The 25,146-nt window shown below is 45.6% G+C and overlaps 2 protein-coding genes and 1 pseudogene across 4 annotated transcripts; 1 reads left to right on the forward strand and 2 right to left on the reverse strand.

The window, feature by feature from the left end:
• LOC136474925 (pentatricopeptide repeat-containing protein At1g73400, mitochondrial-like) lies at positions 1 to 5,206 on the reverse strand. Of its 3 annotated transcripts, XM_066472493.1 has the most exons (4): positions 3,289 to 5,206; positions 3,118 to 3,171; positions 1,671 to 1,840; positions 1 to 771 (listed from the first exon to the last, which is right to left on the reverse strand). In XM_066472493.1, exon 1 carries the CDS (start codon positions 5,004 to 5,006, stop codon positions 3,351 to 3,353), a length of 1,656 nt encoding a protein of 551 aa, XP_066328590.1. In that variant the 5' UTR covers positions 5,007 to 5,206; the 3' UTR covers positions 1 to 771; positions 1,671 to 1,840; positions 3,118 to 3,171; positions 3,289 to 3,350. The 3 variants fall into 3 exon arrangements, with proteins under 3 accessions (XP_066328590.1, XP_066328589.1, XP_066328591.1); XM_066472492.1 differs by lacking the exon at positions 3,118 to 3,171; XM_066472494.1 differs by lacking the exon at positions 3,118 to 3,171 and having other exon boundaries at positions 916 to 1,840.
• A 49-nt stretch (positions 5,207 to 5,255) lies between these two features.
• On the forward strand, positions 5,256 to 6,563 carry LOC136474926 (transcription termination factor MTERF4, chloroplastic-like; annotated as a pseudogene).
• A 10,664-nt stretch (positions 6,564 to 17,227) lies between these two features.
• LOC136478137 (E3 ubiquitin-protein ligase ATL31-like) lies at positions 17,228 to 19,361 on the reverse strand. The gene is made up of 2 exons (XM_066476466.1): positions 17,723 to 19,361; positions 17,228 to 17,604 (listed from the first exon to the last, which is right to left on the reverse strand). The coding sequence occupies exon 1, from the start codon at positions 19,328 to 19,330 to the stop codon at positions 17,978 to 17,980; it is 1,353 nt and encodes a 450-aa protein (XP_066332563.1). The 5' UTR covers positions 19,331 to 19,361; the 3' UTR covers positions 17,228 to 17,604; positions 17,723 to 17,977.
• Positions 19,362 to 25,146: the final 5,785 nt, after the last annotated feature.

Here is a 25,146-nt window from a genome sequence, read left to right on the forward strand (position 1 = left end):
CGGTCAAAACGACAAAAGCTTGTTCTAACGAAAAGCTTTTACATTTCTAGCTGAGGGAGTCCATGAAACGAAATGTCCTACAAAAAACGGAATGCCATAGAACCACTTTGGAATGCAAGAGTTTTTTTTTTCTATTTCCTACACTTTTCCTGTAAAAACGAATTTCTCCTTCTATAAAATTCCTATACCATTTTATCCCGTTCCTGTGAAATTCCATGTCGCATCGCTCAGCATACAGATTCTTATGGCAAAGACAGAGGTTGCCAAAAGAAAATATACGAGCAGTAAAAAATATGCGGATTTCAGACAGCTGCTTGACCCGGAGAATCATGCATGGCATGGGACGGCCGGACAGGAACCGGGTCTTTTCCGTCAGAGCCAGCCATATTTTACCTCGGGACTCATGAAAACCCGCGAACCCCGAAGCGCTCCGCCGGTCCCTGCCATGAGGTCTCGACTTCAGAGAATTTCACCTCGGCTCGCTTGATGGCATCCGATGATCCGAAGCTCTCAATTCCAGGGGTTCTTGGCATGGTGCGTTCCAGGTTCTCAGCCGGTGCAAATGGTACACAGCTATGGCCGTCCTAGGTCTGCTCACAGGCTCACAGCCTTTGAGTTTGAGCCCTTGATAGCTAGTACTAGGTTACAGCACCTGAACAAGGACCAGGGACAGGAGAGAGAGCCAAAGCCAATGCGGGTCATATACTCATATGCCTTTGGCGGCTTTCGCCCGATGCCCCGATATGTCTGTTGATAACCAGTAGCCGTCACCTGCAAGTATGGAAGTATCACCAGCCTGAACATTAGTTGAGCTCGATGAAGCATAATGTGCAGTTTCAGTACCAAACTATGTGCATCAAGGATCACTAAAGAATTAAAAATCAAGTTACCAAATACTACTAGATACCTAGTTACCTAGTACACATCATGAGGCAAGCTGGAGAGTATAAAAGGACTATCCATCTTCCTACTCGCACAAGCGGTCGAATCTTGGCTGTGTTACACAGATATTAGTGGTGTGCTAAATTTCTTGGTTCGGCAGTACTCGGTAGTAACCCTTGATAAGTCATTGATTGCTGTAGCCATGAACCTATTTACTAGTTTGGAATCTTTAGTTCGACAGTGTAGCCACAATTTTGATGCAGCTGCAGTGCACACACTAAATGTACTACAGTTAGGTCTTCAACTCTAGCCACCAGCCAAAACGACCAAATTTTAGTCATTGTCACCCTCTACATGTAAGCACACTACTAATAGAACAAAGATGCTCTTTGAAGCAAAATAAAGTGCACCCCGTCCCATTTTAGTGAAAATGAACTGGATGTGTAACCAATAATAATAACCTTGCAACAAGCTATCAGTAAAATGTTTCCTTAAGCAGTCAAGTTTTGAAATAGCCCAAAATTTGATATTGGGAAACATATAGACAGGAGTTGAGGAAAGTGGTGTGGGTCACATGTTTAATGGCAAGAAATTCAGTTCTAGGCTTATACAGTTACACGTTTCATCTGAGCGTAAGGAAGAAAGGGGTCCTACATGAACAAGTAGGCCATAAAAGAGGTTCTCTTCATAGGATTCAAACAAAATAAGACTGCAGTTAATACTTCTGGCGCCAGTGGATTGGTGTATTGTCACGTCGCAACAGTTAATGGGTGGGGTTGAGGGGTTACCTTGTACATGTTTCTACAATACAAACGCACTGATATTCACAGCACCGGTTCAATTCAACAAATGAATAAGGTCATGCAATGCTTCTTCATTTTACGTTAAAAAAACGCAGTGCTTCTTCCACCGCAATTTGTACCAACAATACAGTCCGTGCTGGCATACATCAACCACCCTGCACAATGAAATCATGTTTAGAATAAACATTACTCCTGCTCAGCACAAGCAAACTGAAAAGCAAAGGATCCACCTGATAAAAGCTCAGGTATCACCAATGCATGAAATTGCAGTCTCAACCAGCATAAATGCTACCTAGCACCTTCAGACCTTATTTTATTGCAAAAATTGCTAAATAACCTATTGGCTCAACAACTATCCAGTTTTAACTCCTTGCCCTAAATCATCATAACTGGAATTCAAGGAAGGTTCCACTTCCCTCCTGCTTACATCCCAGATGGGGATAACAAAGTAAAGCTCATACAATCCAAGAAGAAATTGGCCATCGGGATCTTGAATAGCTTGGCTACACAAGGCATTCCAAACCATTTGTGTCCATTGCTCCATGATAGTTCGGTTGGTGATGTTAGCTCTAGAAAGAGAGTAGAAAAGCTCGGCTGCTTACTTATCTTTCAGCATAGATTAGGCCTTAAAATCAGTGACAGGAACTCACTGAGTCACCTAGCTACTAGCAATTATTCAAACAGACACGTCTTTAAAACACCGTGTCCTGAAGAAACCAACTACTAAGCCATTTCAACTCAGTTGAGTAAAATCAACTGTAAAATATCCTTATAACACGCTGATAAAGTTTTCCTATTCAGTACTCTCTCCGGTCATAAAAATAAGTAGTTTTAAGTTTGTCCTAAGTCAAACATTTTTAGGTTTGACCATGAATAGCTAAAAAAACAATAGTTTTGCAGCTAGACACCTCATGAAAAAACAATTTCATAATAATATATTTTGCCTTTCAAGCGGTAGAGTCTTACCGCCTGTGACCGGAATGTCCCGGTTTCGAGTCGCGGTCTCCTCGCATTGCACATGCGAGGGTAAGGCTTGCCACTAACACCCTTCCCCAGACCCCGCACAGAGCGGGAGCTCTCTGCGCCGGGTACGCCCTTTTTTTTGCCTTTCAAAATAAAATATTTTTTTAGGAAAATGATGGCCAAAGTTTCACCTTGTAAATTCTTTCAATGTCCTAAAGCACTTATATTTTTATATCAGAGAGGGTAAGCAAAACACATATTGGACTACTGATTAAGGATATAAATAATGGCATACCCAGATTAGTGTCCCAAATAGTAAAAGAAAAGCATCCTACTTCATATTGGTATTTCTGTACATACATAGATTTCACTGCATTCTTAGCAGGCATTGCACTAGTTTTGGGATGAGAAGAGGTCAAGGTAACAAACAAGTTTAGGAACATGGCAGCAAGTTTAGGAAAAGATATACCATAAGAGAAGAACTTGATTGAAATATGCTATTTGTTTTGCCACTTCAGATGCACTGCAGATTGCACGAACAAATTAAATACCATGTCTAGACCACAATCCAAAGCACATTTTAAATATATTTACCACGAATAGCTGGCAGTAAAATCAGAGAAAACACAGCATCAATTACCTTTGAATAAGCTCCTGATTATCCACAGTAACAAGAAACAGCAGCAGGAATTGCCACGGCACTCATTTCCTTCTCAGGCCTATGCTCTTCTTCTTCTGAGTGATTGCAAATCGTCTCGACATCGCAACATTGTAAAATCTCCTCATATGCTCTGACAACCGATGTATCGCGCCAAGGTCGCCCACAGCTGATAACCTCAGCATTATAGCATCAAACTTCTTGTATGAAAGTTTCATGTCACGGTTTATAACCTCATCTAGAAGAGCAGTTGCATGTTCTGTTCTTCCGCAATCAAAGAGACCATCGATCATTATCTCGTAGGTATCAATAGCACGTTGACATCCTCTTGTGTCCATCTCAAGCCATATATCTAATGCTCTATGTGCCTCTCCCATCTCGAAGAACATCACCATCAGCATATTATAGGTATGAACACTGGGCTCACAATGCGCCTCTATCATCTTCTCACAGAGTTCAAGTGCATCATCAGCCTTTCGAAGACTACAAAGCACATTAAGAAAGCAATTGTACGTCACAATGTCAGGAGGAAATCCAGCCCTCCCCATCTCCTCCAACACACGATAAGCAGCATCCAGTTTACCCACCAAACACATCCCTTCAATCAAATCTTTATAAGTCGTCACATCAGGCATACAGCCACAACTTCTCATATCTGAAAGCAGTTCAAAACACTCCTCCATCCGGTCAGCCTTTGCTAACGCAACAATCATAATCGAATACGTCTTGGCTGTGGGTGATGATATCGTCGACCCCTCAGTCCTCATGAACTCAAACAGCTCCCTTGCCTCTGACACCAATCCAGCACTGCAAAAAGATTCGATGGCTGCAATGTAGGTGAAACTCTCCGGGGTGTGCTTCATCTGAATCATTTCCTCAAGCACCTTCATGGCCTTCTTGGGGTCCCTCGCCCGGCACCACCCAAAGAACAGGATACTGTATGTCTCTGCATTACCCAGCAACCTCCTCTTCACGCGGCCGAACACCGCCTCTGCTTCCTTGACCATCCCACATTTGCAGAACGCGTCCAGCAGAACGTTGAGCGCGTCAGTCTCCGGTGGCGTACGCATCCGAACCCGCCGCTTCTTGGCCAGCTTCCTCATGTGCGTGAGATGCTTCTCCGTGTAGGCGCGCAGGATCTCCAGCAGGTCCTCAACCGGCACCGACCTCGTGCCATGGCGCTTCAAGTGATCCAGCACGTTGCAGAGGACACCGAACTGGCGGCTCTTGTACCGCGTGCCGGAGAGAATGTCGATGATGTCGTTGTAAGTCGCCGGTTCGTGGCTGTACCCTCCCTGGTGGGACGCCCAGGCGAAGAACCGGAACGCCAGCTTCTCCTCATAGCGGAGGCGGTGCAGCACGTCGGCGACGAGCGGGGTAGTCAGCTCGGCGCCCAACGCATCGAGCGCGGCCTCCGTGCCCTCGTTGGATTCCGCCCCCGTCTTAATCACGGCATCATAGATCCTATCAGAGAGCGTGGCGAAGCGCTCGTCCAGGAGGTGAGTGGGGAGGATGGCGTGCTCGGAGAAGAGCCGCCGCACTGGGAGATTGGGTAGATGGAACCGCGGCGGCAGGATTCGGGTGGTGTGCAGCGGTCGGAAGGAGGGCGGATTGGGGGAGTGTGTGGCGGCGAGGGTCGGCAAGGGCGGGGCCGCGAGAAGGCGGCGGAGATGGCGGAGCCGGGAAGGGAGGTTCATCATGGAGGTTGGAGGCAGCCGATGATGGGGATGGGCTTCGCCGGGGACAAAACCGAAGCGCAGGTGGACCGAGAGTTTGCGTTCGCTCGAATGCACACGGCCCCACCAGCGGTAGCCTGGGACAAAAGGCGAAGTCAAAAAGCCGAAGCCTTTTTTTCCTCTCCGGCTCTCCCTCCCCCGCCGCCGCAGCCGCCCCCGCTAGCGGCCGGCATCTTCACCCCTAACATCAGCCTACCTGTTGGCCGTCCACCGCCAATTTGGACATCCCGCCCACAAACCACAGCCACCGCGGGGGCTAACCTGTCACCATGACCTCCCTCTAAACCAACTTGCCCGGCCGACAAAACCTCTCTCCCGCCGTCCGCGCGTCTCTTCCCCGGCGAGGCGGCGATCCGTCGCGATGCTGCACCTTCGACATCATCTCCTGTCCTCCGTCTGCGCGGCGTTCCCTCGCCACCGCTGCCTCCTCTCTACCGCCACCACCGCCACTTCTCCCGCCCGATTCGTCGTTGAGGAATAACTGGTCACCACCTGCGGGCTCACCCCAGCGCAATCGGGCAGGGCCTCCAAGGGGCTCACCCACTTGAAGTCTCCGGTCAAACCCGACGCCGCCCTCGCCTTTCTCACAGGCGTCAGCCTCGCCAAAGACGACATCGCCGCCAGAATCGCCAGGTACCCGCGGCTCCTCTGCTACAAGGTGGACAAAACCCTAACCCCTCACTTCGCTCAGCTCATCAGCATTGGGCTATCCCCTCCCCAAATCTCCCGCCTCATTGCCATCGTCCCCAACATCTTCGTGGCTCCCAAAATGATTCCCCGCCTCCAGTTCTATCTCTCCTTCTTGGGTTGCTTTGATCTGCTGCACTCCGCCATCAAGATCAATCCGATCCTCCTCGGTTGGAACGTTGAGGATGTGGTCAAGCCTAACATAGCATCCCTACAGCAGTGCATCTAACTGCCTCTAATGTTCCAGAGTTCTCAATGCTGATATGCATGAAGCCCGAGGACGTCAGGGAAATGGTGGCATGCGCTAAGAAGCTTGGTGTGCCGCGCAATACAGGGATGTTCAAGAGCGCCATGTGTGATGTCCGTTGCGTTGGTCCCAACTCCATTGGTGCAAAAATGGATGTCATGAAGGCGACTCTTGGATGCTCCGAGGCGGAGCTGGCCATTATGGTGTGCAAGTCGCCCCAAATTCTGAGGATATCAGAAGGCAAGCTGAGTCGCACAGTGTAGTTCCTGAAGGTGGATGTTGGGTTGAAGCTTCAGTACATCTTGCATGGGCCAGCAATACTTGGCTATAGCATGCAGAGGCGGTTGATGCCCAGGCATTATTTCATCAAGATTCTGAAGGCGAAGGGGCTTGTGAAGGAAAACATTGACTTTTATAATACAGTTTGTTTAACTGAGAAAAGATTTGTCTAGAAGTTTATTGATCCTTACAACAAGAGTATTGTAGGGCTTGCAGATGCTTATGCTACTGCTTGTGCTGGGAAAATGCCTCATGAAGGTGAGGTGCATTCGCAGCAGCATGCTAGGGATACTGAGAAGCAAAGGTAAAGATAGTCGGTCCAGGTCTTCTCTGCCTATACTTTCAACAGCCTCTTGCCGAACTATTGTGCAGTTCCTTGGTGCACACCAATGCTTGCAACAGATGCTACCTTTGTGTGCTGAAATAAAATTAGTTTTTCCTTTGTGTGCTGAAATGAAATTAGCGATAGATATCTCATATCTGGATGCATTTACTTTATCCTTGTAAAAGAACACCTAGTTTTGCGGCATGAATTCAGTACCACTATTTTAGTATATTTATTCCAAGGCCTCACTGCCGTCAGTCGGAATTTGATTTGCTTTTTTGGTAAACACAGCTCTTACTCTTGCATAGCCTCCCTCTTTTATGTCAATTAGTTACTCTTACACCTTTGTATTCCTCCTCAGTGAAGTCTCTTATTCCTCTTTGTTGTAGTTATTACGAAAATAGGGAAATGAATGTATCCTTATAGCCTTATAGGATTTCTTATTATTTCATTTTTGGTTTTGGCTAATGATCCGAACTAAATGAAAACATACTGGATTGGCTGTTCTGTTAAGGTCTATAAACTGATCCCCCATTACTAAGTTCAATCTTTCTACAGCGTGCAGTGCATTACAGTTGAAAACTGCTAACATTTTCTTTGCTTGGGCATCGATTTTAATTTTGGTTTCTTTCATCATGAAAATATATATTGAGTTGGTTATTTGTCCTTGTTTGGTGAATTTTTAGGATGTTCGTTGATATCGCTATTTGGTATTTGGCTATGCCTCCTTTGGTAGACAGTGGACTCCTGCCTAACAGTCTCGAATTAAAAACATGAAACATGTGAACATCCGGCAGTCCAACCACTAATGCTCATGAAAACGATAATGATCATAGTTTTATGCTATTTTTAAATAGAAAACAAATACTTCAGACTGTCATGATGCAACGAAAAGGCAGATATTGAAACTATAGTTAAAAGTTAAGTGTCATCCTGATACCCCGGGAGGTCTGGTTCTATGTCTGCCAAGCGCTCGGACAGAACCTTCCGCAGTAGAAGCAATCAACCATCACTTGGTGGAGGCAGCTGCGCTTAACAAGGAACGGCAAGCTGAAGGCCGGGATGGACTCCCTCTTTGCGTGGGTCTCCTGGTACGTCTGGAAAGAAAGGAATGCCCGGTGTTTCAGAGAAGCTGCAAGCACGGCATTCGACCTCATCTAGATCATACATGCAGAGGCTCGGCACTGGATCGAGGCAGGAGCCAACGGGTTGGCTAGCTTAGCGCCAGGAAACTAGGACCAGCGCTTAGCTAAGCATCTAATTGTTCAACTTTCATGTAATCGCTTATGATGTTCTGCTCCAGCCTCAAGGCATCTTGTAATATAACTCCATCCTCCTGTTGACAACAAAAAATGTCCATTTTGTGAAGTTGTCAAAATATAAAATGGACTTCACCATTGTGTTCCTCTCGTCGAGATGGTCAAAAAACATATATGGAACGTCTAATTCGAAGTCTGGATGAAGAAGTTATGCCCTCGGAAAGAAGCCTCGTTGTTAGGAGTTCCGACCCAAGTCGGGACTTCCGACTGTCGAAAATTTCGACGGGTGTCGGGACTTCCGGGAAGCCTGAAGAAATCTTCTCAGGTGTCTGGGGTTATCCCTATGTAAGGAGTTCCGACAAAAGTCGGAAGTTCCGACTGTCGGGAGTTCTAACCCAAGTCGGGACTTCCGACATACCTAACAGAAAATCCTGATCGGATCTGGCCTTTTGGATTCTGATCCGCACTATTCCAAACTCATGGGAAGCTTAGAAAATAAGGCTTGGAGAGGTTTTCTACTAGGATAAGACCACCCCATCTATATATATGAGAGGATCATGGCCGATTGAGTTACCATCTATCCAATCGATAAACAAATCAATCTACTACCTGTACTCCAACCCTTTTACCCTCTTCTCCAACCCTCATGCTGTTCATCCTTTGATCCGACGATCAAGGATGGTGCCCTAGGCTTGCCGGCCGACCTAGGGCAACTCGACGACGTCCTTGCCCTGACGAGGTCCCTCCCGGGCGAGAGCTTCGACGGTTTCTTTGCTAGTTTGCCTGAAAACTAGTCGGTTCTTCGTCATGTAAGCATGTTGGTTATCCTTTGGTGGTTTGCTTGTAAACCTCTCTGTTCTTCACCACGAAAGAGTGACATCCTTGCTGCATTCTTCGGTCCATAGCGGCTCGGGCGTCCAAGGCCCTATTGTTGTTTGATTCGGATCACTTTCGATGTCAACACATTTTTTGACGACTCCGCTGGGGACGATTGGTTCGGCTATCTCTTATATTCGATTTCTCTGACCTAGCCTTACTCCTCGTTGATCTATCTTCTTGAGCTCGCCATTACCGTTGCATCTGGCCCAAAAGGCCGATCGTATCTGGTTTTGACCCCTTGTGATCTTGTTTGCGATTTTGCAACAAGTTGCGCTGCTTATCGAAAAATTCAGCAAGGCGGTCAAGTTATAAATCATGAAGTACCAAGATGTTGCATCACAATATTACTACAATCACCCTGAGGTACAACTTGTAAATACATCTTATGATCCTAATAGTTATTTTGCAAGTTCTATGAGCTCTCATGTTGGTGTTGCTAGCTGTAATGATACTAGATATGTTACATCGGCTAATACTTTTGTTAATGCCCCTCATCACACACATCATAATTATGAATATTATGGTCAAGAGCCGATGCATGTTGTAAATTCTCCGAGTTTTGATGCTACTAGCAACATACAACACATAAATTGTTATTCATCGGCTATAAGTTCATAATATGTGGTTCCACCACAAGACATGCCGATGAATGAGAGAATTGGCTATAACAATGCTAATTATTTAGCCAATTGCTCTAAAAATTCAGCACCATATGCCAATGTCCTTTTTCATAATTCGGCTTCATATGTTACTCCCAACTCGAGCCGAATTAATGAAAATTCAGCAAAGTGTTTAAGTGCTAATACTTATGATTCGGCTTCACGTGTTACTAGTAACCATAGCCGAATCAATGAAAATTCAGCACCTTATGTAAAGATCAATGCTCACAATTCGGCTTTGTATTTCGCTCATGACCATAGCCGAAATAGTGAAATTTCAGCAAGGCATTCGAGTGCTAAAACTCGTGATTCGACTCCACATATTGCTAATAATTGTAGCCGAATCAATGAAAATTCAGCAATATGTGCACATGCAAATAGTCATGATTCGGCTTCATATGTTGCTCTCAAACCAAGCCGAATCGATGAAGATTTAGCCCATAGTAGAAATCCATATGGCTCCTCTAAATGGAAGGTGTCCGCTTATCATAGACCGTACTCATTATACTATGATTACTTGAAAACTCCTAATGGTTGGTGGGTACCTGATTTTTATGAATTTAGTGGTGAAGATGATAAAACCACTATAGAACATATTAGTATATATCTCTCACAGTTGGGTTTTACCGGTAAAGAAGACTATATGAGAGTACGAAATTTTCTTTTATCTCTCACCGGTATTGCCTTTGCATGGTTTACATCTTTGCCGCGATGTACTATTGGTTCATGGTCTCAATTAGAGGAGCAATTCTATGAATGTTTTGGAAAGACTAATAAGAAAAAGTCGATCACAGTTGAGTCATCGGTTCAAAGAGGATTGCTAGTGGGCATGAAAGAAATAATTGATGCAGATGTAAGCAAAGGTTCGGCTACAAAAGTCGAACAATACGATATTCTTTCCGAATCAATCACATCTCAAAAAAGAAGTCATGCTATAGAAAAGCATGGAAAGCGCCAAAAACCAGCTGGACTTGATTTTTTAGGAGCTAAAGGGGTTGCACACTTATCTAGTAATTACCGCATCATTGATGGAGATCAAGCCCCTACAAGCAACAAAGGAGGGCTGCTTGCCTACTCAGAATCGGCTGAGCTGACTTCAAAGTCAGCTGAGCCGATTGCTGCCTGCCCTGAGTCAGCTAGGCCGACTGCCTCTGTCGCCTTCCCTGAGTCGGCTAGGCCGACTTCCCAGTCGGCCAAGCCGACTGCCCCTGCTAGTGCCCAAGTCGGCCTAGCCGACTTCCAGTCGGCTAAGTCGACTTTCTCGGTCTCGGCAGCTGCCGATGCATCTTCGGATGATTCAGCACCTATTGTTGATCATTCTCTAGAGATGAAGAGCAATATCATGCAAATCAAGGATGTTCACTTTTCCAACATGATCAACAAGGTAGAAAACACAAATATTTTGCTCAAATTTCAATCTGGTCATACTATTTCAATTTCTGCATCTATTAGAGATATCCTTGCTAATTATTGTAATAGACTGATTGAGAATAGCAATTTATTTGTTAATAATAAAATAAATTCAGATTCTATCGGCCAAGACATTATTCCATATGGCAAAGCCGATAGTGTAGTTCATTAAAGCTAAAGCTTCCTATAAGCAATTACAATGGTGTGGCCGAATGGATTGATAATAAATCCGATCCATTCGTTTGCCTAGCTTTAAAGTCGACTCCACAAAAGAATTGGCTCAAGAAATCAAAGTACACCTTTGACTTTACTTTTTGTGATCATATCTTTGATATCCTATTTAAGAATAATTTTATTAGAATCATTGATCACAATGCTTTGCAATCTATTCAAAACTTAGAAGAGCTTACATATTGCAAATGACATAATTCATCTTATCATAATACTTCTGACTGCAATGCGTTTCATCGAGTCATCCAATCAGCCATTGATAAAGGACGATTGAGATTTTCTGAAGCTCAACACATAGACCAATTGGATTCAATTGGTCTTGATGACAAACAGGTTTCGAATCGGCTTGCATTAGCCGATTCACTCAAAGCTCAAAGCTTGAACGCCCAAGAGAGAGATGTGGAGCCCTCAAGTGAAGGCAATGTTGTTGTTGATGAATTGCAAATAGAAGATATTCCAGAGGATAGCAAAGTTATCACAGTTCTAGAAGGCACTGGGGGTAGCTAAAACCTCTCCAAACAAAGGAAAAGCCGATTGATCTCGTTGAGCAAGGGGAATCGGCTAAGGATCCTCTTTTGGAGCATGTCTGTCAAGATGGGGAGAAGGAGGATGCTCGTAAAGCTAATGGAGGTAAAGGTCATGACAAACAAAGAAGTAGAAGGCCGAAGCTTAGCTTCAAGGAACTTCTAGCTAAATATGAGAAGATAGCAAAAACAAATGTCACCAATCGGCCAAAGAAAATCCAATTATCAAAATTGCTTCCAAAGCATAAGTCTCAAGAGTGGAATTGGCAAGGAGATAGATCTCACGCAGCATCAACATATTCTCCTTTTGAGCAGCCAATTACCATGTCATATGAACCACAGTCTGTATATTTTCATCCTTATTCATCTTGGGGCTGGTTTGATCAAGAGGCACATGTTTCACCATAATTTAGGCCACAATATATAGAGTATGCAGCTCCTAGACATTAAGAGAGATCATCATCTTGTAAAGACCATTTTGATCAAAATCGGTCTGGAGCTCAATCAAATAAGGAAGTGGTAAAGTAAGTTTACCACGTGAAGTATGATGGCCGAAAGAAGAAAAGTTCAGATCTAAATTTAATAATCAAAAAGCCAATTACATCACTAAAAATCCGGCTATTGATGGCAAAGAAGTGAGGAAATCATCTCTTAATATTCTAGGTGCCAAATCTGAACAAAAGAATGTGAGAGTGCCCAAAATTAAGAAAGATTTGCTGCTGTCCAAACAGAAATTAAACTGATATGCTCAATCGGTTTACCAAAGTGGCAAGAAAATAAGTTACATAAGCTTAGTGCAAAGAAGCTGAAAGAAAAAAGGCTTGGCATGGGTGCTTAAAGAAAGAATTCAATCTCAAAAGAATGATGCTCAAGCAAGTGGTGCAACAAAAACAAAGAAGAGGAGATTCAAGAAACAATTGCCAAGTTGGAGGTTTGCACCAAATCATCAAAATCATTGGTCATGGCATCATCTATACTCTCTGCCTATGCCTCTGTGGAATTCATCCCCTGGTATGCATGGTTATCCCTCAACTCCTTATTTTGATTCTTGGTGTGGATCTTTATGTTATGGGGGGTTACCAAATTATTTTACTTATCAATGATCGAGATCCGAAATATTTTGTTTCGGCTATGCATATTTATGTGGATGAATTCATATAGCCGATATTTTGATATCGCCCTTAGTGTAAAATATAGTCGATGGATGCTTGCAACCATCGTGCTATTAGAAAGCCCCCCATGAAATTTACTTTGATGGCCTTAAGGCCTGGGGAGCATGATATATGCATTTTGATATACTTCATGGATGTGACAATATGATTAGTCGGCTTGCAAATGTGGCCACGGTGTTGGCATAATCATTATTTTTCACAATGGTGCTATTGGAGACATCAAGCCGATTAAAATTATATATGCACCAATATTTGAGCCAAATGTGAAGTTTTCTTATTCGGCTTGGCCATATTGCAATCCATGGGGTATAACATATTGAAGCCTATGGTGATTCCTTACTGGTGGTATATGAAGTTGCTAGTAAATTTCAATGTTTAGAAGGATCATTAAGAGCTTGTCTTGATGCTTGCCTTGATGTTATTGATTATTTTGCCGAATTTTGAATCCGGCATATTCCGAGGCATGAAAATCAAAAGGCCAACATGTTAGCTTAACAAGCATCTGGCTATGATGTCGGTGGACATAATTTTTATATTTAAGAACAACCAATGCATGAAGATTTCAAATTTTCCTGTGTAGGTACAGACCAGTCGGCTAAGTCGACTGACCAAGTCAGCTCAGCCGACTACTCTTCTGCTGTGGCCAAGTAGGCTAAGCCAACTGCTCTAGTCGGCCAAGCCGACACCTCCAAATCGGCTAAGCCTACCGGCCCTGTTGGCTTAGCCGACTTCCCTGTGACTAGCCCGGTCAATTCGCCCGAGAAGCTATCAAATCGCCCCAATATAACTTCTAGTGATGTTGGGGCCAATTTAGAAGATTGGAGGACTCCCTTGTTGAGATATCTACGTGATCCAAGTGCCAAAATTGATAAAAGTGTTCGGCGGAGCGTTTTCAAATATGTATTGCATAATGATGAGCTCTATCAAAGAACCGCCGAAGATTTACTGCTTAAGTGCTTGGGATCAGATCAGGCAAGAGTGGCTATGGGAGAAGTCCATAAAGGCATATGTGGTATGCATCAATCGGCCCCAAAGATGAAGTGATTATTGCGTAGAGCTGATTTCTATTGGCCTACTATGATAGCCGATTGTTTTCGCTACTACAAAGGTTGCGAAGAGTGCCAGAAGTTTGAAATATTCAGCTTGTGCTTGCTGCTGTGCTTCATCCTATCATCAAACCATGGCCTTTTCGTGGTTGGGGGCTAGACTTCATTGGCCAAATACATCCCCCATCTTTAAAGGGACACCGATTTGTGTTAGTTGCTACGGATTACTTTACTAAGTGGACCGAGGGAGTTTCTTTGAAGAATATGACACACAAGGAAGTAATTGAGTTCATCACTGAGCATATTATTCATAGATTTGGCATCTCTCAAACGTTAACTACAGATCAAGGGACATCGTTTGTGTCCAAAAGAGGTGAGGGAATTTGCCAAATTATATAAGATCAAGTTGCTCAATTCATCTCCATACTATGCTCAAGCCAATGGCCAAGCTGAGTCTAGTAATAAGACTTTGATCAAGTTCATCAAAAAGAAAATTGAGGAGAATCCAAGGAGATGGCATGAAGTTTTGTCTGAGGCTCTATGGGCACATCGCATTTCAAGACATGGTGCTACAAAAGTTACTCCTTTTGAGTTAGTATATGGCCAAGAGGCCGTGTTGCCTGTCGAAGTGAATTTGGATGAATACAGGCTTGCTAAACAAAATGATTTATCAGCTGTTGTGTATCATGATTTGATGATGGATAATATCGATGAGGTGACTGATATGAGATTAAAAGCTCTCAAGGAAATAGAGAAAGATAAAGCTCGAGTTGCCAAAGCATACAACAAGAAAGTCAGGAGCAAATCCTTCCAAGTGAGAGAATTTGTGTGGAAAACCATACTACCAATTGGATCGAAGAGCAATCAGTTTGGCAAGTGGTCACTAAATTGGGAAGGTCCTTACAAAGTGGTCAAAGTTATATTCAGAAATTCATATGTGCTAAAGATATTGCAAGGTGAACGTCTCACGAGAGCATTCAACGGGAGGTACTTGAAAGGGTATTTTACAAGTGTTTGGCAAGAAGCCTAAGTGCTCTTCAAACAATGGCCGATACATGTATCGCCCTTAGAAAAAATGGCCGGTATATACATCGCCCTTAGTCACTAAGCAGCCGATGAGATGGGTATCGTCGCTGTTTGGTTTTGAATAAGTGTTTTTAGGTTCATGCATTATTCACCTGAAAACAGGGGGGATATGTTGACAACCAAAAATGTCTATTTTATGAAGTTGTCAAAATATGAAATGGACTTCACCATTGCGTTCCTCTCATCGAGACGGTTAAAAAACATATATGGAACGTCTAATTCGAAGTCCGGATGAAGAAGTTATGCCCTCGGAAAGATGCCTCGTTGTCGGGAGTTCCGACCCAAGTCGGGACTTCTGACTATCAGAAGTTCCGACGGGTGTCGAGATTTCCGGGAAGCCTGAAGAAATCTGCTCGGGTGTCTGGGATTATCCCTACGTCGGGAGTTCCGACCCAAGTCGGGACTTCCGATATACCTAACAGAAAATCATGTTCGGATCTGGCCTTTTGGATTCCGATCCGAACTGTTCCAAACTCGTGGGAAGCTTGAAAATAAGACTTGGAGAGGTTTCCTACTGGGATAAGACCACCCCCTCTATATGTATGAGAGGATCATGGCCGATTGAGTTACCATCTATCCAATCGACAATCAAATCAATCTACTACCTCTACTCCAACCCTTTTACCCTCTTCTCCAACCTCCATGTTGTTCATCCTTTGATCCGACGACCAAGGATGGTGCCCTAGGCTTGCCGGCCGACCTAGGGCAACTCGACGACGTCCTTGCCCTGACGGGGTCCCTCCCGGGCGAGAGCTTCGACAGTTTCTTTGCTAGTTTGTCTGAAAACTAGCCGGTTCTTCTCACGTAAGCATGTTGGTTATCATTTGATGGTTTGCTTGTAAACCTCTCCGTTCTTCACCACGAAAGAGTGACATCCTCGCTGCGTTCTTCGGTCCATAGCGGCCTGGACGTCCAAGGCCCTATTGGTGTTTGATTCGGATCACTTCCGACGTCAACACCTCCTTAATGAAAAGCTTGCGTATTCGAGAAAAAAAGAAGTGTCATCTTGATACATGTCCCTCGGTCCTGGTTGAGACCAAAGGGATTTTGTGCCCTCACTAATTAAGAAACGACTTCTCTTGCCGAACACTGTATCTCGAAGCAAGCTATGACAGTGCCAGAATTCATATGCATGTCTTGAGATTGACAGCGAACGTGGTTGATGACAAAGCTACCGAAACTAGATATGGGAAGAATCGAGCTTTGAACTATTTAGGATGTCCTGTGGATGCGGGGCATCTGGACTAGAGAATGGTGCATATTAAGTCAAGGTTCTAATTTCTAAATGTGCGAAGCTTGGGGGGAGTGTAAGTTAAATCTGCAAATTTTGCAGGGTGTAGTGGAACTAGGATATACGTATGTTGCCAATATATGAACAGGGATGTTGGCAGCGTTTTGTTGTAGGTGCCCATCGTAGCGGCATCGATCATGTCCTATATATATACACACGTGTATATATGAAAAAAGGGATTAAGTTCCACCAGCAGTACATCAAAGGACAATTTTTGTGGATTACAAAAATACAAAATCAAATCTTAAGGTTACAACATCTTGTGGGTTGGACGCATGGAGGGGCAATGTCATAGAACAGGGATACTTGTTTCATTTTTCTGCAAAGATGCCATGGTTTGCGATTAGAATAAGGGACAACAGGATCAGCAGTAAACAAAATGCAAGTTACAATCGTTCCCGTTGAAAATGAAGTTCTGCATAAATAGCAGAAAAAAGGAAACTTCATTTATTTTTTCCATTTTCCCGGATCGGAGAAAAAAAGAAGGAAAGAAAGTCTATATGACGGTGAAAAATTGAAGCGGGCGAAAACTGCCTCTTATCCTGAAGCAAAGCAGTAATCTATTTACCGACTGGTAGGTTGTTGTCACAAATGCCAATTCCTTGGACCATCCAGAGTTTAAAGTCCTCCATGATTCCATGATTTATCCGCAAAAGAAGTTCACTGCATGTTTCCATGATTCAACAGTTCAGCACCGTGTTGTAAACTTGTAACCAGCTGTATTAACTCCCTTGTCTGAAACGGCTTGACCAGCTCCATGCCTGCTGCCTGCCTTTCTGTCTCCGTCTAGAGCGTATGCATGCCCCCCCGTCTTCGCGTGGTTTATTGTTGTTGTTGATCCCTGTTTTTTTTCTGCACTGCGTGCACGTAAAAGTCAGGCAGAAGGACATCCATTTCTTCTCTCCTGCCGACCTCCCAAGTTTATTTCTATAGACTATAGGAACTGCTGACATTCTAAAGGAGGAAAAAGAAATACCCGGGCATTTGCTAATCAACTCTGAGTTTGGCATTTGTTATTGGGACCATCTATTAAGTATTAATCGGTGTCATACTGTACAAATTCAGGTAGCACTTGAAATTTTAAACAAACCTTCTTGCAAGAAGAAGCAGATGAATAGAAAGTTTTAACAAAGCTACTTCAGCTTCATTCTGGAGTCTGGACCATGAGCACAGAACATCTGAGTATCTGACGTACGATGGTTGCAGCCTTTCTTCACTTACGCATTGTTCAGCCATTCGAACATTTGGATCCCATCCAAGCTTACACATACTGTATGTGGTTGAACAAAGAAGAACAACTCTTTCTTGCGACGGCATGGAGAGCAAGCTGAACTTAGTATAGTATTTATTACTTTGATCAATCGTGTACGTTTTGAGGTGGAGCATGTGAAATTCACTCCATCGAATTCGCGCCATGCTAGTATTCAAAACGTGGTACCTAATTCTGAAGCAAAACGCATGACAAATCTGGTAAAATGCATACCAACAGAAAGGATCAGGGCTAGAAAGTAAAGCACGAGTGCACAACTTGGTAAAGGGCATATATACAGAGAAGAAACTTCAACTTCTGTTCAGACATCTCTACCTGTAGGTTACGTTTCTGCTCCTGTACAAAATTACAAACAGCATCTGCACATCTCGTGTTTTCATTCAATTTCAACCGAATTTGGAGCACTACCACACGTTGATCCCAGCAACGAAATCAGCACCCCGTTCCCCGCACATCAAAAGGCCCATTTCTTTCGCGTGTGAGAGAAGATCACTTTCAAGCTAGTTTGCCCAGCTAAAAAAAAACTTTCAAGCTAGTTTCTACAGCACGTTCAAATCTGCTGTTCCCATTCTACGTGCGAACCTGCTGCGTAGCTGCCTTCTTCTCCCTGTCCGCCGCTGCCGCCACCTCGCGGGACGCAGCGCCAGCTTCTGCACCGGACCCGCCGCCGCCTCCGATGCGGTCAAGGCGGACGCTCCCCTTAGCAGGAACGTCGGCGGCATCAACGGCGGCCACACGCTTCCCTCTCGCCCTCGTGGACGACGAGGACGACACTTCTCCCAGCTCGGAGCTAATCGTCATCCTGGACGCCGAAAAGAACGACAGCTTCCCGGAGAACGTCCTCGCAAGAAGCGACTGCCATCTGCCCGGCCGGCCGAGCGGGGCGCTTCGGCCGCCGCGGCTGCTTCCTTCCCCGGCTCTTCGCCCGCGACGCAATTGCATGCTGTGGTGCTCGCCCGCGGCGACCATCTCCCTGCGCACGTGCTCCGGCAGCCGCAGCGTGAACCGCTCCAGGTCGCGGTCGAGCCGGACGGCGAGGGAGTGGCCCGTGGAGTGCGACCTGGCGAGCTGCGTCGGAACCGGCTTGCGCCCCGACCGCGACCGCATGGCTCGCCGCTGGGTCCCTATCTGCTGCAGCTCCAGCGCCTCCTGCCTCCGCACCTCTTCCTCCTCCTCGGTGATCACATCGATCACCACGGCCACTGGTAGTGGTCCTTGCCCAGACACCGCAATCTCGCTGGAGATGCTGCTCGCTACTGGAATTGACGGGAAACTGGCGGGCTCCTCATCGCTACTGGTATCCTGCTTGTTAGGGTCGAGGTTGCAGCGGCAGACGGGGCAGGTGACGTGGCTGGCGAGCCACTCGCCGATGCAGTCCGGGTGGAAGGCGTGGCTGCACTTGGGCAGGAGCCTGAGCCGCTCCTCGTCCTCGAACTCGCTGAGGCACACCGCGCACTCCAGCGCGCCGCCCTGCTTGCCGACCCGCAGCGCCTTGGCCTCGGCGTACTTCATGGTGGGGAAAGCCTCGACCACCTCGGCGTCGAGCCCGCGCGGCCGCCGCTGCCTCCGTGACCGCGAGATGAGGGCGTCGAAATTGGGCATGGCGCGGTCGTCGTCGTCCGACCTGGCCGCGTAGCCGGTGCAGTGGCGGAGGTAGACGGTGAAGAAGGCGATGAAGACGAACACCGCGATGACGGCGGCCAGGAGCGCGATCATGGCCGTGCTGACGTGAACCTGCTGGCCGTAGTCACCGTAGCTCGGCTGCGCGCTCGCCGCGGCGACCGCGGACGCGAGGAGCGCGGCGAGCAGCGCATGGCCGTGGCGAGGCATGGGCATCCTTTGCGCGCGGCAGCCGGCAGTGCAGACTGCAGAGGCGAGGGCCCGGGACACGAGAGCGGGTTGACTAGCCTGACTGCGCAGCATACAGTGTGGAGCCGGCTATATAGAGGGGAAGGGAGTTTGAGCAAAAAAAAAAAAAGGGTCGCGATCCCGCGGCGCTCGGCGGGTATCACGGAAGGAAAGCCGCGGGCAGGTGTGCGCTTTGTTTGGCATGCAGTTTGACTGGCCTACCATCCAGGGGTTCAGTTCAGAAGCCGCGACCGGGAAGGGCCGTTGGAGTTGGAACGTTTTTGTGCACTCTGGAATCTGGATTCAACCGCGTGTATCTGCTTATCAGGAATCTACTAAAGGGAGAATGCACATATCAGCTTCAGTTTGGCCACGGTTGACGGGTCAATGCTAAAGCTCATAATACAATCATCCTATCCACCTCCCGCTTTATTAGAAAAGCAATTACTCACTTGTATCTTAAGTCAGAGGCTTAAGTGTTTCTACCCTTATTTTAAATCAAAATGATGATTTCATCATCATTTTTTTAACTTTGTGATTTTGCCCCTGCGATTTCAAAACGAAGGGAGACTTTACCCCTGATCTGTGAAATCCCTCTAACGATGTTAACTTTTCGACAAATGGACAACTTTGCCAATGCGTTTGTACCCCCTATTTTATTTTGATATTTGTATTTTTACCCCTATTTTCATATCAACAAGTTGGCAGTTTTCATACATAATTTTTAGAAAAATTCGGCAGCATTTCATCTAAAAATGGTGAATATTTATGATACATGTAGCGCACGTCATTTGTTCATATTTATATTGAAAAAATGGTGATTTATTTCTTCCAACACAAATGCAATATCTTGACACACAAGATAGATAATTTAGGAGCTTTAATTTTCCAACAAAAATGGTGAATTTTGGAGCTTTATTTTTCCAATCTAGAGCATGATTCATCCCGAGTTTCCATGACCAATATTTTATCAAAAAAAACCATGACCAATATTGTTTAAATCCTTTTGGGTTTCTAATTTGTGAAATGGAGAGAGTGGAGGGAGAGTACGGAACGAGACTTGTAGCTGAACCTGGGTTCAGTGATTCAGTCAACACCTGCAGCAAGCAGCCTGCCTACTTCAGCTGCTTGTCTGGCCGTCTCAGAAGCATCCGCCTGGAGTAATCCTGCTGCTGCAATTGAGCCTTTCTTCCCCCGCCGCCCCCCCCCCCCCCCCCCCCCCCCCCCCCCCTCTCTCTCTCTCTCTCTGTGTGTTCCGTCGCTGGCGTTCGCCGGCAAAATTCGTCGTCCTCAAGCTGCTACATCTCGATTCGTCTCAACCACACGAGCCAGGGAGGGCGTCGGGGCCGCGGCGGCTTCAGAGGCCCAGCTGCTGGTCGCCGGCCGCCGGGGCCGGACTGCAGTGAGTCCGCGCGGCTCCCAGCAACCCGCGCGGCGAGGTGGGGGAAGGGGACCGGGGGAAGGAGGGGAGCGCAACGTCGCCGGTCGCCGGCCGCCGGGGAGCCGCGTGCGCCGCCGCGTCAAACCCTAGCCGCTCGAGAGGGGCCGCGCGAGGTGAGTTCGCGGCCGGCCGACTAATGAGGGGCAGGGTTGTCTTTGTCTATTCGCTTGGGTGTTGTTTCTTTTTTCTTTGCCCTTTTAATTCACTCATCAGTTAGAAAGTAGGGTTAATCGGCTGCTTCGTTTGAAAATGACTAAGGCAAAATCACAAAGTTAAAAAAGTGAGAGCAAAATCATCGTTGCAGCTTGGAGCAAGGGCAGAAACACCAAATTCCCTTTAAGCTATAATATAGTCCACTTCAGTTTTGTTATAAATCATACTTCTCTAATTTTAACTATGTTATAAAAGTATTGTAACATCTAAAATTTCAAATAAATGCGCTGTCAAAATATGTTTGATAGATAATTCAATGAAACTACGAAACTAATTTGATGTTGTACATGGTGGTGGATTTTCCTTATAAGATGTGTAAGAAACAATTTCAATTTTCTCGAAACTTAGAATATTTCCTGCATTCCAAACTCCGCTCGTTGCAAGGTGAATCTTTGCACAAGTTTCCCTACCGTGACGCTCAACGGATTAAAACGTATAATAAGCCTGTCCACTTATTCTCTAGAGTGGCCTTATAACTTTCTCCGTTACAAATTATAAGTCGTTTTGGCTTTTCTACGTACATAGACACATTTAAAATGGAGAGAGTACTTGACAAATAAAGCGGTACATTTCTATGAAATGCATGGACTCTTGGAGTTGCCGAGTGGCGAAGTTTGAATAAATTAACGAAAGATATGTTTACTTTGTGGGTGCATAAACTTATTCATATGGTGCATATATAGTGAAATATAAGTTATAATCGTAGTTTTCGTATTTTTTAGGGTGTACATTTGCACCCCCACCCCCCTAATGCTATTGTTAACACAGTTTTACCCCTGCTACATGCTACGTGGTGAAATAATAAATATTTTGGTATTCTATATGAGGCGATGCATCGTGATTTGTGAGTTTATCTCATAAATTTAAGTAGCCACTACATCATCCTATGTTTATACTAAATATTACTGCCTCCATTATAAATTATGTCATTATAGTTTTCTAAGTACCGCGGTTTTTTTTTGCTACGTACCTAGATAGATATTATGTCTAAATACATAATAAAAGGCATGTATCTAAAAAAGTCATGATGACTTTACCATTTAGAATTTGAAACGGAAGGAGAGCTCGGAAGGGATGCGTAGACGGTGGTTCACTCATCACATTCCCCTCCCATAAACAAATTGTTTTTAAAAAAAATGAAAAGATGATAGACCACCCTGTTTTTTTCAAACCAACCATCACATATTAACCGCGTGTAAAACCAAAGTAACCCGGTGACGGATCGACCAGGCGAGGTTCTGGAATTCCGGTATGGACAGGGCATCAGACTTCAAACCACTTGACTTCTCCTACGACATTGACGCGCTGTTCCGTCAACGTCAGTCGACACGGCAGGCTCGGCCGAAACCAACCGCCCATCACCCAGACGAAGGGTTCAGATCCGGTCTGGCCCCCTGCCACAGCAGACGAGATGACACAGTACAGATAGGGATCGGCGTCAGCTCAGTCCGGCCAGTGCAAGTAGTACTTGTACACGTCCCAGTCTACACGCTGTCCAGCTGCGCAATGAGCCAGCCTGCCGCTACTCGGCTACTGTACTCGCCAGTTGCCTAGTGGGCCAGTAGCCGCGTGCGCAGCCGAACCGAGCCGAGACGGCGAGCGAAGGGCAGCCACACTTCTGCTCGCGCGGACCTGGTAAACAACCCGTCTGGGACACGGACCGCGACTCCGCGAGAGGGACGGGCGCGCGCATGCACGGACCACTTGTCGTTGGCCGTGGGGGGTCCCCAGCCGACGTGCGTCCCGTCGGCACCACTGGCTCGCCCGGCCCTCGTCCCGGCGTGCCGCCTCGACGGTTTCACGCGCAACAGCGACCTAGCGCGGTGCCAGGTGCACGGTTTGAGGAGGGCAAGGCAGCGGCTCCGGGCACTGGGCGGTGCAACGGACAAACGGGAGAACTGTGGCCCCAAGAGCGACGAGGTGTTACGTGTCGCGAGGAGGTAGGAATACACGCAGATCGGTGAGTTATGAAGTTGTTTTGATTTTTGTACAGTTGTAGTACTACTCCACTACAGTACGTCCAAGCATAGTATGTGATATGTTGTCTCGATTCCACGTCGGATCCCACAGGTTCGGCGTCTTCGGAGAATGCTGCGGTTGACCTGGACGTGGAGGATCACGTTACGTGCGCCGAGAGTTTAGTGACGGATTCTCCAATAATCTGGCGCGTTCATTGAACTTTTATCATCTGCTAAACGAGCGATGAGCAGATTGACGGCGACCGATGACATAGTACTCTTGTCACTTTTTACGCCCATCCCGCCGGTGCTGTCTCGGCAGCAAGCACCGGCCTTTTTTCTCTATTAGTAGCTACTACTAGCATACATAGCCATAGATTGCCAAAGCTAAGTTTAGGCAAATGTGGCTAGAAAATTTGAAGCCACATTCTATGACATGTGGAGCCTAAAAGAAATTTGCTAAAATTTAGTTGCCAACCAAACACTTATCAACTTAATCAAACTTGTCGGACGAAATCCCGCTTTTCTGCTACTGACCGGACGCTGATCACGTCCTGACCGGACGCGTCCTATCGTCTCGACCGTTGGAGCCGCGAACTACTGATCGGACGCTGCCAGCGTCCGGTCACATACCACCGGACGCGTCCGGTCGCATTTTCGCCGCTCTGGAACCTCTATGTACTCGACCAGACTTTATTGTCCCGCGTTCGGTCGATTTTGCCGCCAGCGTCCGGTCGCTGCTGCTGACGCCTGTTTGTCGAGCCTCTTGATCGGAGCGTCCGGTCACTTTTCTCCCGCGTCCGATCCAGCGTCCGGTCACTTCTGTGAGCTCGTTTCTTCGCGATCTTGCGTACGGCGTGATTTCTATCTTCATACTTAGACTTTGCTTGATATCTTAGGTCTTCTCTTGTGTTTCTAAGGTCTTGCTTATGCTGTTGATCATCGGATCATCACGTTGCCTTCGTCCAAGTCACGTCTTGCATCCTATTGAACTACAAAACAATCACTTGCAAATTCATCAGTCCAATTTAATTGTGTTGATCATCAAACACCAAAATACAAAGTAAATAGACCAAGGGTTAATTTTCCTTACATTTACCATAGAAAACAATATGTGGGATACATAGCCTGCACATGAGTCTAGGGTTGCTATTTTCTAGAGGCGTGTAAAATGGCACGATTGGAATAGACACTAAATTATAGTGATATTCAGCCTGTTCGCTGGTTGGTTTCTGGGCTGATAAGTCTGGTTGGTGCTGGTTTGTTGTGAGAGAAAAATATTGTACCATGGCTGATAAGCTCTGGCTGAAACCAACAAGTGAACAGGCTGATTGTTCCTATATGATGAATAATAGTAGCGTATTTCGAAAACATGATATTTGTAATGGTATAGATCTAATTATTCATTTTTCAGAACCGCTTAGCAATCCTACTCCACCGATGTATTCCATTTTCAACACAGAAAAGCATATCCATGGACCATGGCCGTTTCCCCGTTTGGGAATTCAGAATTTTCAGAGCCACGTGACACACACGAGCAGATACATACCCCCTTCCCGCCCTAAAAAATTATAATTCTTGTTCCCAAGAATCAAACAATTTTAAATATAATCAACAAATCTAAAAAAGAAGTATTAACATTTATGATATTGATAAATATTACTCCTTCAATTTAAATTATGTGTCGTTCGATATTTCTAGATACATAACTTTTATTTTATTTATTATACATCTAGAAATATATATCTAGCTACGGTGGTACATAAAAAAGCTAGAACAAATGTGACTGATTATAAAATATATTTTTATAGCAAAATCTATCTAAACTCTAAAAACATACCCCATGTTCGTTTGATCGTTTCTGCGACTGATATGTCGGCTGATGCTATTTTATTATTAGAGAAAAACAATGTATCATGGCTGATAATCATGACCGATAATCAAGCGAGCAGGGCCGCAGTGTTCCAGCAAGTGTTATAGGGAGAAGTGCTGCAGTGTTATGGCTGAACAAGTTGCTGAAAGATAACTTGTTCAAGCACGTTATAGGGAGAAGTGCGTGGCCGCAGTGTTTTTCCAATGAGTTGACGCAAGTGCTTTTCTTTTCTCCTCTGCCATCCATCAAGTAAAAAGTCAGTGACGGAGCTTGGCCTAACACAGTAAAAAGCTGATGTGATTTTTAGGTGCCATGCAGCGCGGGCAAGTCTCCATGCTTGACCGTGCACGCATTGCCAGTAGCTAGGCGACGTGACCCTTTTCAGGATACCAGCATCTGCACTCCA

Source organism: Miscanthus floridulus, chromosome 8 (assembly GCF_019320115.1).
Source record: "Miscanthus floridulus cultivar M001 chromosome 8, ASM1932011v1, whole genome shotgun sequence".
Lineage (NCBI taxonomy): Eukaryota > Viridiplantae > Streptophyta > Magnoliopsida > Poales > Poaceae > Miscanthus > Miscanthus floridulus.